The sequence below is a fragment of the Protopterus annectens genome, chromosome 7.part0, assembly GCF_019279795.1.
Source record: "Protopterus annectens isolate FY-2018-M chromosome 7.part0, PAN1.0, whole genome shotgun sequence".
Classification (NCBI taxonomy): Eukaryota; Metazoa; Chordata; order Ceratodontiformes; family Protopteridae; genus Protopterus; species Protopterus annectens.
Genome location: NC_056739.1, coordinates 138858985 through 138872068, shown reverse-complemented (window position 1 = coordinate 138872068; position 13084 = coordinate 138858985). Strand labels below are relative to the sequence as shown.

At 44.9% G+C, this 13084-nt stretch overlaps 1 protein-coding gene across 3 annotated transcripts in view; it reads right to left on the bottom strand.

Annotated features, from left to right (window-relative positions):
- The window catches only part of LOC122806287 (probable E3 ubiquitin-protein ligase makorin-2), a 981697-nt gene that overhangs the window by 653530 nt on the left and 315083 nt on the right, over positions 1-13084 (bottom strand). For all 3 annotated transcript variants that reach the window (XM_044076580.1, XM_044076578.1, XM_044076579.1), the window contains exon 3: positions 12229-12533. In XM_044076580.1, coding sequence (XP_043932515.1) covers positions 12229-12533 — 305 coding nt within the window. The remainder of the gene's footprint in view (positions 1-12228; positions 12534-13084) is intronic.

Below are 13084 nucleotides of genomic sequence, written 5' to 3'. Positions count from 1 at the left end.
ACCTCCTTTTAACAGAAAGTACAGTTTTGTACCTACCATAAATGTAGATGTTCGAGGATCCCCATTGCTGCAGTCCTTACTATTGGGTTTAGTCCGCCGTCCAGTCGGCCCGAATACCAGAGTATAAGGCTGACGTCGGTCAGGGCGCATTAGACTGACGTCAGTACGTCAGGGTACTAATGCGCATGACCGACGTCATATCCTCAGTCTTTTCTTGCCCCAGATGTCAGAAGACCCTAAAAAGACAAGGCCCAAAATACCTGCACCAAAAATATGTACAATATATACAAGAATATATACAAAAATATAAGCATGTAACCTCACCTACACAACCACCCCTAAACACAGAGGGGAAGGAGGGAGGGTAAATTGGACTGCAGCAATGGGGATCCTCGAACATCTACATTTATGGTAGGTACAAAACTGTACTATGTTCTTAGTTCCCCATTGCTGCAGTCCTTACTATTGGGTAGAATCCCAAAGCAGAGGTAAGGGAGGCTGGCAAATCATAAAGAAGCAGGAGCTGACAACATGCCTTGCAAAACAGCTGTGGCAAAACCAGCCCTAGACTTAGAGTAGATAGGAAGGTGATAATGCTTAGAGAAAGTATGCACTGAACTCCAAGTAGCTGCTTCCAAAATATCCTTAGTTGCCACCCCTTAGAAATGCTGTTGAAGTGGCAGTAGCCCTAGTGGAATGAGGCCTAATCCCAGCTGGAATCTCCTTGCCATGATGGGAATAACAAAATGCAATGCAAAAGCCAATCCACCTAGAAATCGTTTGTTTTGACACAGGCTTGCCCTGTGAACTCAAAGCAAAAGAAACAAACAACTGCTGAGACTGCCTGAAATCCTTAGTCCTGCTTAAATAATAACGCAATTGCCTGTGTACATCTAAAGTGTGCAAAATCTTTTCCCCTTTATTTTGGGGGTCTGCATAAAAAGTAGGCAAATGAATAGTTTGGTTTAAAGCCACACTAGAAACCACCTTCGGCATAAAGGAAGGATTAGTACGTAATGATACCCTATCCTTATGGAAAATCAAAAAGGGCTCTACTGCCATAAGGGCCTGCAACTCAGACACCCTTCTTGCAGAAGTAATAGCCAACAGAAAAGCAGTCTTCCATGACAAGTATTTCAATTCAGCAGTAGCCGCAGGCTCAAAAGGTTGTAGAGTAAGTTTTTCCAACACAAAATTGAGATCCCAAGCAGGAGTAGGAGCTCTACGTGGGGGTCTTATATTCTTTGCCCCTCTAAGAAACTGCTTGAACAAAGGATGCGAAAACAATGGTGGGTCACAATCATAGTGAGCTGAAATTGCTGCAGCATGAATCTTAATGGAAGAGAAGGACAAACCTTTGTCCAATAACTCAGTAAGATATTGAAGAGCCACACTCAAATTAGGCTCAGAAACCTGCAAATTCTTTGCTGTACTCCAAAATAAAAATCTCTTCCATTTTTCTCCGTACACTTTCCTTGTACTAGGTCTTCTAGCTTCCATAATCACATTTAAAACTTGAGGAAGTTGAGACCTGCTGTGTTTCAACACAGAATATGCCAGGCTGTTAGATGAAGAGAGTGAAGCTTGACATTGAGCAGATGACCATCCTTCTGAGATAACAGATGAGGAATCAGAGGTAAAGGCCATGGAGGCTTCCTTACCAGACTCCGTAGTAGTGGGTACCAGTGTTGCCGAGGCCAATCTGGAGCTATCAAAATCATCCTTGGCCTGTCTTGTCTGACCTTTAATAGTACCTTTGGAAGAAGAGGCAGAGGAGGAAAGGCATACACATGAAGGTTTTCCAACTGAAAGACAGAGCATCCACTTTCCAAGCTGTGTGATGAAACCCCTTTGTGCAATACTGTGGCAGCTGGTGGTTTAGTGGAGAAGCGAACAGATCTATGTCTGGAGTTCCCCATGACACTGTCAATTTTGAAATACATGAAGATCCAATTTCCACTCGTGGGGATCCATGATTTGTCTGCTTAACACATCTGCTAAGGAGTTCTGTGCTCCCGGCAGAAACCTTGCCTGAAGAGTTAGTTGCAAGCTTAGCGCAGTCTCCCATAAAATCATTGCTTGCCTGCATAGAGGATAAGAATGTGTTCCCCCCTTGCTTGTTGATGTACCACATGACAGTTGTGTTGTCTGTTAGAATTAACACCTGCCCTGGAAGAAGTAACTCCTTGAAAGCCATTAATGCAAACTGGACTGCTAACATCTCCTTCATGTTGATATGTAGATGCTGTAGTCTGGCAGGCCACTTGTCTTGTATCCACTTTCCATTTAGATGAGCTCCCCAAGCAATGTCCGAGGCATCTGTCGTTAAAATCTGACTCGCCTCTGGCCAGGTCACAGAGTCCCTTGTTTAGGTGACATTCCTGAGCCCACCACAAAAATTCTTTTTGAAGGCAAGGTATTATTTGAATGACAGTGTCCAAATCCTGGCAGTGCTGTGTCCATACATTTTTGAGATACCATTGTAGCTTCCTCATATGCAGTTTGGCATTGGGAAGCACCAGAATACAAGATGCCATGAACCCTAATGCTTGAAGGACTGTCCTTGCAGTCAGCACGGACTGATGAGATAGTTGATGGAAGTAAAGTGACAGACTCTTTTGTTTGTCCGGGGTTAAAAAGGCCATCTGGGCTGCTGTATTCAGTCTCACACCCAGAAAGCACATGTCTTGAGAGGGTACTAGACTGGACTTTATTTCGTTCACAGAATACCCTAGGCATCTTAGCACTGCTATAACATATTCCAGATGCTGTAGAAGGTCTTCCTTTTCTTGAGCCAGAATCAGGCAGTCGTCCAAGTAAGGATAGATTTGAATTCCTTGAAGCCTGAAGTAAGCTATCACTGGAGCCAGAACCTTTGTGAATACTCTGGGCGCAGTAGATAAGCCAAAGGGCAATGCAGAGAACTGATAATGAGAATCTCCAGCTCGAAACCGCAGATACTTCCTGCAACTTAGCCTTATAGGCACATGAAGGTAAGCTTCCTTGAGATCTAAAGTTACCATCCAGTGATCTTTGCCCAGCAGAGGTAAAAGCTGTTGTAACGTCAACATCTTGAACTTGGGAATGTCCAGAAAAGTGTTGAGGAGAGATAAATCCAAAATTGGTCTCCACGTGTTCCCCTTCTTTGGTACTAGGAACAGGCGAGAATAAAATCCTAGGCCCCTTTCTGATACAGGGACTGGCTGAATGGCCCCATCTGGAGTAACTGAGAAACTTGCTTGTGAGCCTCTTTTCTTTGTGGAGGAGGAACGTCTGGCATGCCTTTGAAAGGGGCATTGTATGGAAATAAAATCTGTAACCGTGGTGAATGATATCCAACACCCATTTGTCTTGAGTAATTAAATCCCAATTTTCTTTGAAAAGAGATAGTCTTCCTCCCAAAGGAGCTGCCAGACGAGAATCTACTGGCAGCTGAAAAGACAGGTCATTGGGTCTGTTTACGAAAGGACTGACCCCTGCCCTCACCAGAAGTCTGAGCAGGTGAACTCCTGTTCTAGGCCTAAAGAACCTTGAGCCCTGCCCCTACCACGTCTAGACCTACCCCTAGACTGGGAATCATAAGCAGGATATGTCCACCCCTTAGCAGGCCAATTTCTACTAAACTTTGGTGGCTGCACCTGCAAAAAATCTTTAACAGTTTGCATAGACTTAGCTTTGTCCTCCATTTTCTTTAAAACTGCTTCCACAGGCGATCCAAACAACACATCAGACTGTAAAGGAGCATCCAAAATCCTTGTCTTAACATGCTCAGCTAAATTCTGATCCCTCAACCAGGCATGCCTGCGAAGAACAGAACTAGTAGCAGCCACCCTCGAGGAGGCCTGTACAGCATCAAAACCACATTGCAAAGAATGCTTACCCACTTGTTCAGACACATGAACCAAATCCAGCAACTCTTTACACTCAATACCTTCCGCCAAAGCATCCACCTTAGATTTTAATTGTGAAAGGAGATAATTCTGATATTTTAGCATGTGAAACTGACAATTCAACGCTCTCATGGCTAGAGTGGAAGAAGTATACACTTTCTTTCCCCACCTATCCAAAGCCCTTGCCTCTTTATCAGTGGGAACAGGATTTTTAACCACAGAAGCCTTAACACCTTTAGGCCCTTGAGAAATAGTTTCTGGGTCCGCCCTAGGACTCTTAAACAAATACTTATGAGCTTGGGCACCCTATAATACCTATCAGGCTTAACAGGAGCAGGAGGCAAAGAGTCAGGGTTCAGGGAAGCCTCTGCAAAACATCTTCCACCACATTCAACACAGGAGGAATAGCTAAGGGCCTATGCTGGGGTAAAACAAGAATTCCCTAAGCCTTTTCCTGGAATCAGAGTAATCCTGGCCTTCCCATTTAAAGTGCTCCCTCATGGAATGCAGAGTCTCTGAAAATGAGAAATCCTCAGGAGGAGAAGCTGTAGGAGTGGAATCATCCACATCAGAATCAGAATAAGTAGGATACTCCTGCAAGTCTTCATGAAGACTCTGAAGCCTCTGAACACTGTTCAAAACTATCAAACTCGGTTCCACCCTAGGCCTCTTATCAGGAGGGGGCATAGAACCTCTAATCATAGTAATCAAATCTTCTGCCATTTTAAGCATATGTTTCTTAGGTACAGAACCGAAATGCTAGGAGAAGCCCCACTGAAGCTGAACTTGGCCTACCTCTCAAAGAAGTTTTGGCAACAGAAGGAGAGGCTCTAACTACCTTGGGAAGAGAGGGAAGAACAGTTACCTGAGAAGCCCCCTCAGCCTGGCCTACCTCCTGAGAAGGCACATCCTGTAACAGTAAAGTTTCTGCCTGAGACTCCATGGAAACTCCTGGCAAAACCTCTGGCTCCACTGAGCCTTCTAAAGAACCGGCGTCCGGGACTGCCGGTTCATCAACCCTAGGCTTCGCTGTTTTGTCCTTGCGCTTCTTGGGCGAAGCGTCGGAGCATCCGGCGGCATTTTATAATTGCAACGCTTCCCAAACACTAACCTGGCACAGTCTAACCTCCTCTTAATAGTGCGTTTGTTAAACCTAGCACAAGGCGGCAACCAACAACGCCGTGCTCAGGCCCTAAACAAGGTATACACAAGGTATGGTAATCCCTATGAGGTATCTGTTTCCCACAAGAAATACAGTTATTCACTTTTTCTGACATCCGGTTAAATACTGAGGCAAGAAAAGAGCAAAATGTTCCCCAACGGGGTACTTAGCCAACTCTGTTTCGGTCTGAAACTCCGGTTTCGGAAATATTTCAGAACGCCAACCTGCACTCGCAAAACTGCTTCTGCATCGGACCATGCGGCAAAAAAGACTCAGGATATGACGTCGGTCATGCGCATTAGTACCCTGACGTACTGACGTGAGTCTAATGCGCCCTGACCGACGTCAGCCTTATACTCTGGTATTCGGGCCGACTGGACGGCGGACTAAACCCAATAGTAAGGACTGCAGCAATGGGGAACGAAGAACATCCAGCAGCAGCTGCTCTGGAGAAGCCTCCACTGTATCATAAGCTGCATTTGATGCTAGGTTTAACCACCTTTGAATCCTGAGCCACTATCTGTATGGCCTGTTGCTTAATGCCTGCACCTTCTTAGATGCCAGAGTTTTACTTTAATTCCTAACATAGCAAAATAGTAATTTGGGTCTGATAATTCAGAGCCATAAAAGCTAGACTGGATGAGGTGTTTATAAAATACAATACATATGCAATTCACATTAACTTTCTCCCCTTGACAAAGGGAAACTGCTGAACTTGCTCATTTTGCTATAATGCAGTCAAAACCATTTTACATATTCAGAAAACATTTTGCCAGTATTCCTAAAAATCCTTTTGTACTCCTAAATTTTTGGAGTCAATCTGCAGATCAGTTTTATTTGATGAAGCCAAACCTCTAGTCAGAGGTCCAACTGCCCAAAACCTCTTATAGAAGTGTACCAAATGCAGAAGGCAACATGGCTATAGTACAGACCACCAGCAGGCTTTAGTATCATTAAAGTTGTCCACTTTGGGTCAGTCCTGCAACAGCTAAACCCACAGCAGGTCAACAACCATCAACTTGCTCCTACCCAGCTGGTCCTTTTTGATTCCAAACCATTTAGCCATAATGGACAAGCCCTACCAACCAGCTTCAAACCACTAGTCTAACATACAATTGCATGGGATCCCAAGCTTGAAGGAGACCGCTACCAAATGCCTACTTGCACTTTCTTCCTAAGGCAGCACTGCAGGAATGTATGGACTACGCAAACTGCCCAGGTCTAAGCAGCTAAAGCTACAAAAAGTACAGTTTTGTACCTACCATAAATGTAGATGTCCGAACTGGATAGCATCTGCAGTCATAACAACTGGGTTGTCCTGTCGTCAGGCAGCCCTTCAGTCGGCCGGATTCCAAAGTCCGGGTCCGGCTTCGGCTGATGTCGCACTTCACCTGACGTCATCTCTGCTGGTCTTCGGGTATAAAGGCATCAGCCGACGCCATTTTCTTCAGTGTTTCTTGCCCCAGATGCCAGTTGCCCTCCCTGGAAGGCTAAATTTTGGATAAATGCCAATGTTTGCAAAAGGATAGAAGGCAAACTCAGAAAATAAGCATGTATGTACATATATACAAACAAATACACCATAAGAGACTCCCCACCAGCTAGCTATTAGGAGGGTAAATACCTAGGAGTACCACAGAGGGGAAGGAGGGAGGGTAATCCTGACTGCAGATGCTATCCAGTTCGGACATCTACATTTATGGTAGGTACAAAACTGTACTATGTCCTTCATGGATGCATCTGCAGTCATAACAACTGGGTAGAATACCATAGCCAACTAAGGGGAGGAAAAATAGATTATGGTGTGGTTAGGATCCCTTGCAGTACAGCAGTGGCAAACCCTGCTCGGGATCTGGAGTACAAAGGTAAATTATAATGCTTGGCAAATGTATGCACGGAGGTCCAAGTAGCCGCCTCAATAATGTCCTTGGTTGCCACTCCTCGTAAGAAGGCTGTGGTAGTGGCTGTTGCCCTTGTAGAATGAGGCCTTATGTTCTGTGGAATTGGTTTTCCATGGAAGGAGTAACAGAATCGTATGCAATTTCCTATCCATTTGAAGATTGTCTGTTTGGAAATAGCTTTTCCTTCTCTTCCTGTTGCATAGGCTACAAAAAGCTGGTCAGTTTTTCTGTGACTTTTTGTTCTGTCCAGGTAGTAGCGTAACTGTATGTACATCCAAGGTATGCAGCATTCTTTCCCCTCTGTTTTGTGGGTTGGGGAAGAAGGTAGGTAGGTGGATTGCCTGGTTTAAAGACACTCTGGATACCACCTTAGGCATAAATGTAGGATTAGTCCTCATGGACAGTATCTTGGTGGAAGATTAGGAAGGGCTGTACTGCCATTAGGGCCTGAAGTTCAGACACCCTCCTTGCTGAGGTTATTGCCAGTAGGAAAGCAGTTTTCCACGATAGATGCTGTAGCTCTGCTGTTGCTGCTGGCTCAAAAGGTGAGTGTCAGCTTTTCTAGCACAAAGTTCAAATCCCAAGCTGGCAATGGTGGTTTCCTAGGGGGTTTTACATTCTTAATCCCTCTGAGGAACTGCCTGAGTAAAGGATGTGAAAAGACAGGTGGGTCAAAGCTGTATTCTGCTGAAATAGCTGATGCATGTATCTTGATGGAGGAGTAGGACAGGCCTGTATGCAGAAGTTCTGCCAAATACTCCAGAATGTTAGCCATATCTATATTTGACACATCCTTTCCTCTTTCAGCACTCCAAATGACAAATCTTTTCCATTTTCCTGCATAGTTCCTTCTTGTTGAAGGTCTGCGGGCTTCAAGGATAATGTCTTTCACCCTTTGGGAAAGTTCTGGATTAGTTGTTGCTATGTAATGTTCCATGCAGTCAGTTGCAACGTTTTTGGTTTGGATGCATGATGTTGTAGTTGTTCTGAGTTAACATCAAAGGCCTCAGGGGTATTGACCACATCTTGTCCCGAGACATGCTCCTTAGCAATGGGTACCAGTGTTGTCTTGGCCAGTTTGGAGCTATCAGGATTATCGTTGGATGCTCCTCCTTGATTTTTAGTAATACCTTGTGTAGCAAGGGAAGAGGTGGGAATGCATATGCTGTCAGACCTTTCCAGCTGAAGGAGAGCGAGTCCACTTTCCATGCAAGTGGGTGGAATTGTCCTTGTGCAGAATTTTTTGAGCTGGTGATTGAGAGGGGAAGCGAATAGATCTGTGGCATTCCCCATTTCTTTGAGATGGTCTTGAAGATGTCCGGGTGTAACATCCATTCGTGAGCATCCGAGGTGGTTCTGCTTAACCTGTCTGCTAGAGTATTCTCCTTTCCTGGTACGAATATTGCCTGTAACTGGATGTTGTAGCTGAGTGCCAGGTTCCAAAGGTCCAAGGTCATTCTGCACAGGGGGTATGAATGAGTGCCTCCCTGTTTGTTGATGTACCACATGACAGTGGTGTTGTCTGTCCTTATCAATTGGCCTTCTTTGAGGAATGGTCTGAAGTTTTGGATTGCCAGTTTTACTGCCAGCATTTCTTTTAGGTTGATGTGTAGGTGAAGCTGGTCCTGCGTCCATAATCCTTGTACACATTTGCCCAGCATGTGAGCCCCCCATCCTAGGTCTGAGGCGTCTGTTGTGATGGTTTGGCTTGCTTGATAGTTGTGAAAGGGTAGGCCTGGGTTTGACTGGCATGCTTGAGCCCACCATAGGAACTCCTGTTTTAGGCATGGTATTAGTGGAATTTCTGCTTCTAGGCTGTGCCTGTGTTGGGACCATAAATTCTTTAGGTACCACTGTAGTTTTCTCATATGTAGCCTGGCATGTGGAACTAAGATTATGCATGATGCCATGAAGCCCAGGGCCTGCAGAACTTTTCTTGCTGTTAGCTTGTTCCGTCTTGTTAGTGCCAAGAAGTAAAGAGGGAGTTCTTTTTGTTTTTCTGTAGTTAGGAATGCCATTTGTTTTACTGTGTCCAATTCCGCGCCCAAGAATGTCCTTGTTTGGGATGGTATCAGCCTTGACTTTTGTAAATTGACTGTGTATCCCAGAGCTTGTAGCAAGTAAATGACCCTTTGTAAATCTGTTGTCAGCTTGCCTGGGTTGTCCCCTTGTAGCAGACAGTCGTCCAGGTATAGATAAATTTGAATTCCCTGTAGTCTGCAGTGGGCGATCACTGATGCCAGGCATTTTGTGAATACTCTGGGCGCAGTAGATAAGCCAAAGGGCAATCCTGAGAATTGATAGTGCTCTGATCCTGCAAGAAATCTGAGGTATCTTCTGCAAATTGGTCGGATGGGGACGTGCAGGTATGCCTACTTGAGATCTAGAGTTACCCGCCAACACTCCTTGCCCAGCATGGGAAGAAGGTGCTGTAGAGTCAGCATTTTGAATTTTGGGACAATGATATATGTATTTAAGGTGGACAGGTCGAGAATAGGTCTCCAACTTTTTTCCTTTCTTGGAACTAGGAATAGTCTGGAGTGAAATCCTTTGCCTTGTTCTGTTCTTGGAACTCTTTCCACAGCTCTCATCTTTGTTAATTGCATTATCTGTTGTAGAGCTTCTGTTTTTTGATTTGGAGGCAGGTTTGGCATTCCTCTTTTGACTGGTAAAGTGTGGAAGTGGAACCGGTAACCTTGGTCTATGGTTTGCAAAATCCACTTGTCTTTTGTGATATAGTGCCAGTTCTTTGAAAATAAGGTTAATTTTCCGCCTAATGGTGCTGCTATTTGTTCCCTGGTAGGCGGAGTTAGAATCAAGTCACTGTTGTTGTGCTGTTGTAATGGTAGTGGCTGTGTCTGTGCCTCTGTTATTACCTTGCCACTGTCGTCCTCTGTAGGCACCCCCTCTGGGTTGATTTCTGCCTCTGGAACGTCTATTCCTGCCTCTTTGGGATCTTGTGGAGTCAGGAAAGGACCAGTTTTGGCAGGCCAGTTCCTGCTAAACCTTGGGGCTGAACCTGCAAGAAATCTTTTACTGTTTGGACAGATTTTGCCTTTTCTTCCATTTTCTTCATTACCTGTTGGGCAGGCGTACCAAACAAACTGGCCTTATCCATAGGAACATCTAATAACTTAGCTTTAACATGATCCGGTAAGACCTGTTCCTTCAGCCATGCATGTCTTCTAATCACTGTGCCAGTCATGGCTGATCTAAATGAAGCCTCCAGTGCATCATAGCCACATTTCAGTGAATGGTTACTAACCTGTTGTATGTTATTTACCATCTCTAATACATATTTCTTATCTATAGAGTCAGAGGATAGCTTTTTAGTTAACTGATCAAGCATAAACTCTTGGTATTGTATCATGTGAAACTGACAGTTTAAAGCTCTGGCTGAGAGAGTAGCTGAGGTGTAAACCTTTTTGCCCCATCTGTCTAAAGACCTGGCTTCCCTTTCAGAAGGAATAGGATTTTTTGCTGTGGTCGAGGCTACTGCCTTAGGCCCCTGGGATATAGTTTCGGGGTCTGCAAGTGGGGCCTTGTATAGATGAAGATGAGTGTCTGGTACCCTGTAAAATCTATCTGGTTTGGCAGGGGCTGGAGGTAAAGAATCTGGTGCAGTGCAGACATCATTAAAAGCATCGTTCACAACAGATAGGACAGGAGGTATAGCTAAGGGCCTATGTTGTGGAAGGTGCAGAAAAGTCCTAAGTCTTTTTCTGGAATCTGAGTAATCCTGTTGCTGCCATTGGAATTGTTCTCGCATGGCATGCAAGGTTTCCCCAAAGGAGAATTCTTCTGGAGGGGAAACAGCTGGGATGGATTCTTCAGCATCTGAGTCTTCATAATTGGAGAAAGGAGCCTCTGGCTGGTCTGTAATATCTGAGTCATCCGCAGAATCAGAGGACCCAGGCTCTGGGGGCTCTGCTCTAGGTCTCTTCTCTGGGGGCTGCGAGGCCCTGTCTGGGTGAGATTGAGATCCCCTAATTAAGGTTATTAAATCTTCTGCCAGAGTAAGCATTTGTGCACTTGAAGTGGGCCTGGTTGAGGGGGGCTTAACAGGCAGTGATTTAGTAGACTTGGCTGCTTTAGCCCTGGCAAAGGCCTTAATTGACATGGCTGCAGGAGGCCTAGCAGCACCACGTGCTGGGGTAGAGACATCCAAAGGGATGGTGTCTGATAAGTCACTAGGAACCACTGTAGTAGGTAAAATATCTGAGGTCGATTCAAGAAATGTAGCAGGAACCTCAGAAGTAGTCATAGATTCAGCTGTGCTTTGATCAGTTTTCTCGGTTTCGGCCGAAACAGAGACACTCGCGGTTTGCTTAACCATGGTTTCGGCCGAAACCGTGGACCGCGAGTGTCGGTCTTTTTCTTTGCGTTTAACAATTTGGGAAGTCGGAGGATCTGACGGCATAATGTACGCAAAATCAGAACCGAAAAACTGTTCAGCAAACTCCGACAGACGCCTAAGCGTTCGTCGGTTGAATGAAGCACAGGCCGAACAGGCTGCTACGTCGTGGTCTGGGCCTAAACAAGGCAAACAGTAAGAGTGGAAATCTTTATGAGGTATTTGTTTCCCACAAGTTACAGTTATTGACTTTTTCTGACATCGGCTGAGGCAAGAAAGAGTCCCCAACGGGGTACTTAGCTTTTAGAAGTCTTCGAAGTAGTATTCGGTAATAGTAATCTCTGGATCCGACCGACCGGCACTTGCGAACAGCTTCTGCTTCGGGCGCCACGCGGCAAGAAAGACTGGAGAAAATGGCGTCGGCTGATGCCTTTATACCCGAAGACCAGCAGAGATGACGTCGGGTGAAGTGCGACATCAGCCGAAGCCGGACCCGGACTTTGGAATCCGGCCGACTGAAGGGCTGCCTGACGACAGGACAACCCAGTTGTTATGACTGCAGACGCATCCATGAAGGACATCCATTTCCCACTGCTCCAGACTCTGTACAATTTGTCAATATGCAGCTACACATCCTGTTTATCTGATCACTACTAGCTGTTCTCATCTACCTAGTAACACTACTCACTTTTCATAACTTGTATCTCCACATTGCATTTTGTTAGAATGGAAGCTGTATTAAGTACACAACTGTTTAAAAAAAAAAAAAAAAAAAAAAACACTTTACACATTGCAAATCGGCAAACACGTTTTTGACAGTGACATGTTAATGCAATACCTTTTATGCAAAGTCTTTGCCACCAGCCACTTCAGAATGTTACACAGTATGTTAAATTACAGAATGCAGATCACATCACTCACCCTGCTGTTGTGGAAGCAGTCTAGGAATAAACTCTGATGCCATTGCCCAGTTAGATGGGGCATCTTTTGGAGGACTTTCTTTATCTTCCTCAACATCTTCCTGGATTCCAATGTTCAGTGGCATCAGCTGAGGAGCTATGGGCTCAGAACCACGACGAAACCTCCCTGATGTAATTCCTGGTACAAGTACTGGCTCTGAACCCCGGCGATCTGTTGGAAATCTCCCACCAATGGACTGTATTGAAGGTTCTGAACCTCGCCTTGGCCCAGAGACACCTCCGACTCCGGTATGGATGTGAGAGAATCTGTCCACAGGAACAAATGCTTGTCAATGTGATGCAAGTAGTTGCTGTCAAGTTAGTTGTCACACGGTTTCAAATGCAAGATGCAGATAAATATAAAAATACAAGACAAGACATGGAACTTTAACATGCATTCCTGTAGCTAGCAGAGGTCCAGATATCTTGGCAGGCTGGATTCTGCCATCTGAATTTACATATCGCTATCTTTAAATAGGATGCATACACCACCTTAAAAAAAAAAATCAGAAAAGACAGCACCCAAGTCTTGAGCAAATTAACACTCCAAAACTATGGAAGTAACTATGAAGCCAAGGGAAAAGCGTGCCATTTTTGCTTGGTTTAGTAAACAAAATACACAGTATTGTACGAGTGGTCTAAAAACAGGACAATTCCTTCAGGAATTCATAATACGCAGAAGATGATGTCCATCGAGCTAGCTCCCCATGGTCGAACACCAATAAGGACAGAGCTGCAACCTCAAAGTCATTAAAGGCAGTCATACACAGCAACGTTGACAAGCACCATGCTGCACACCTGGGTTACCAAAGGAATTA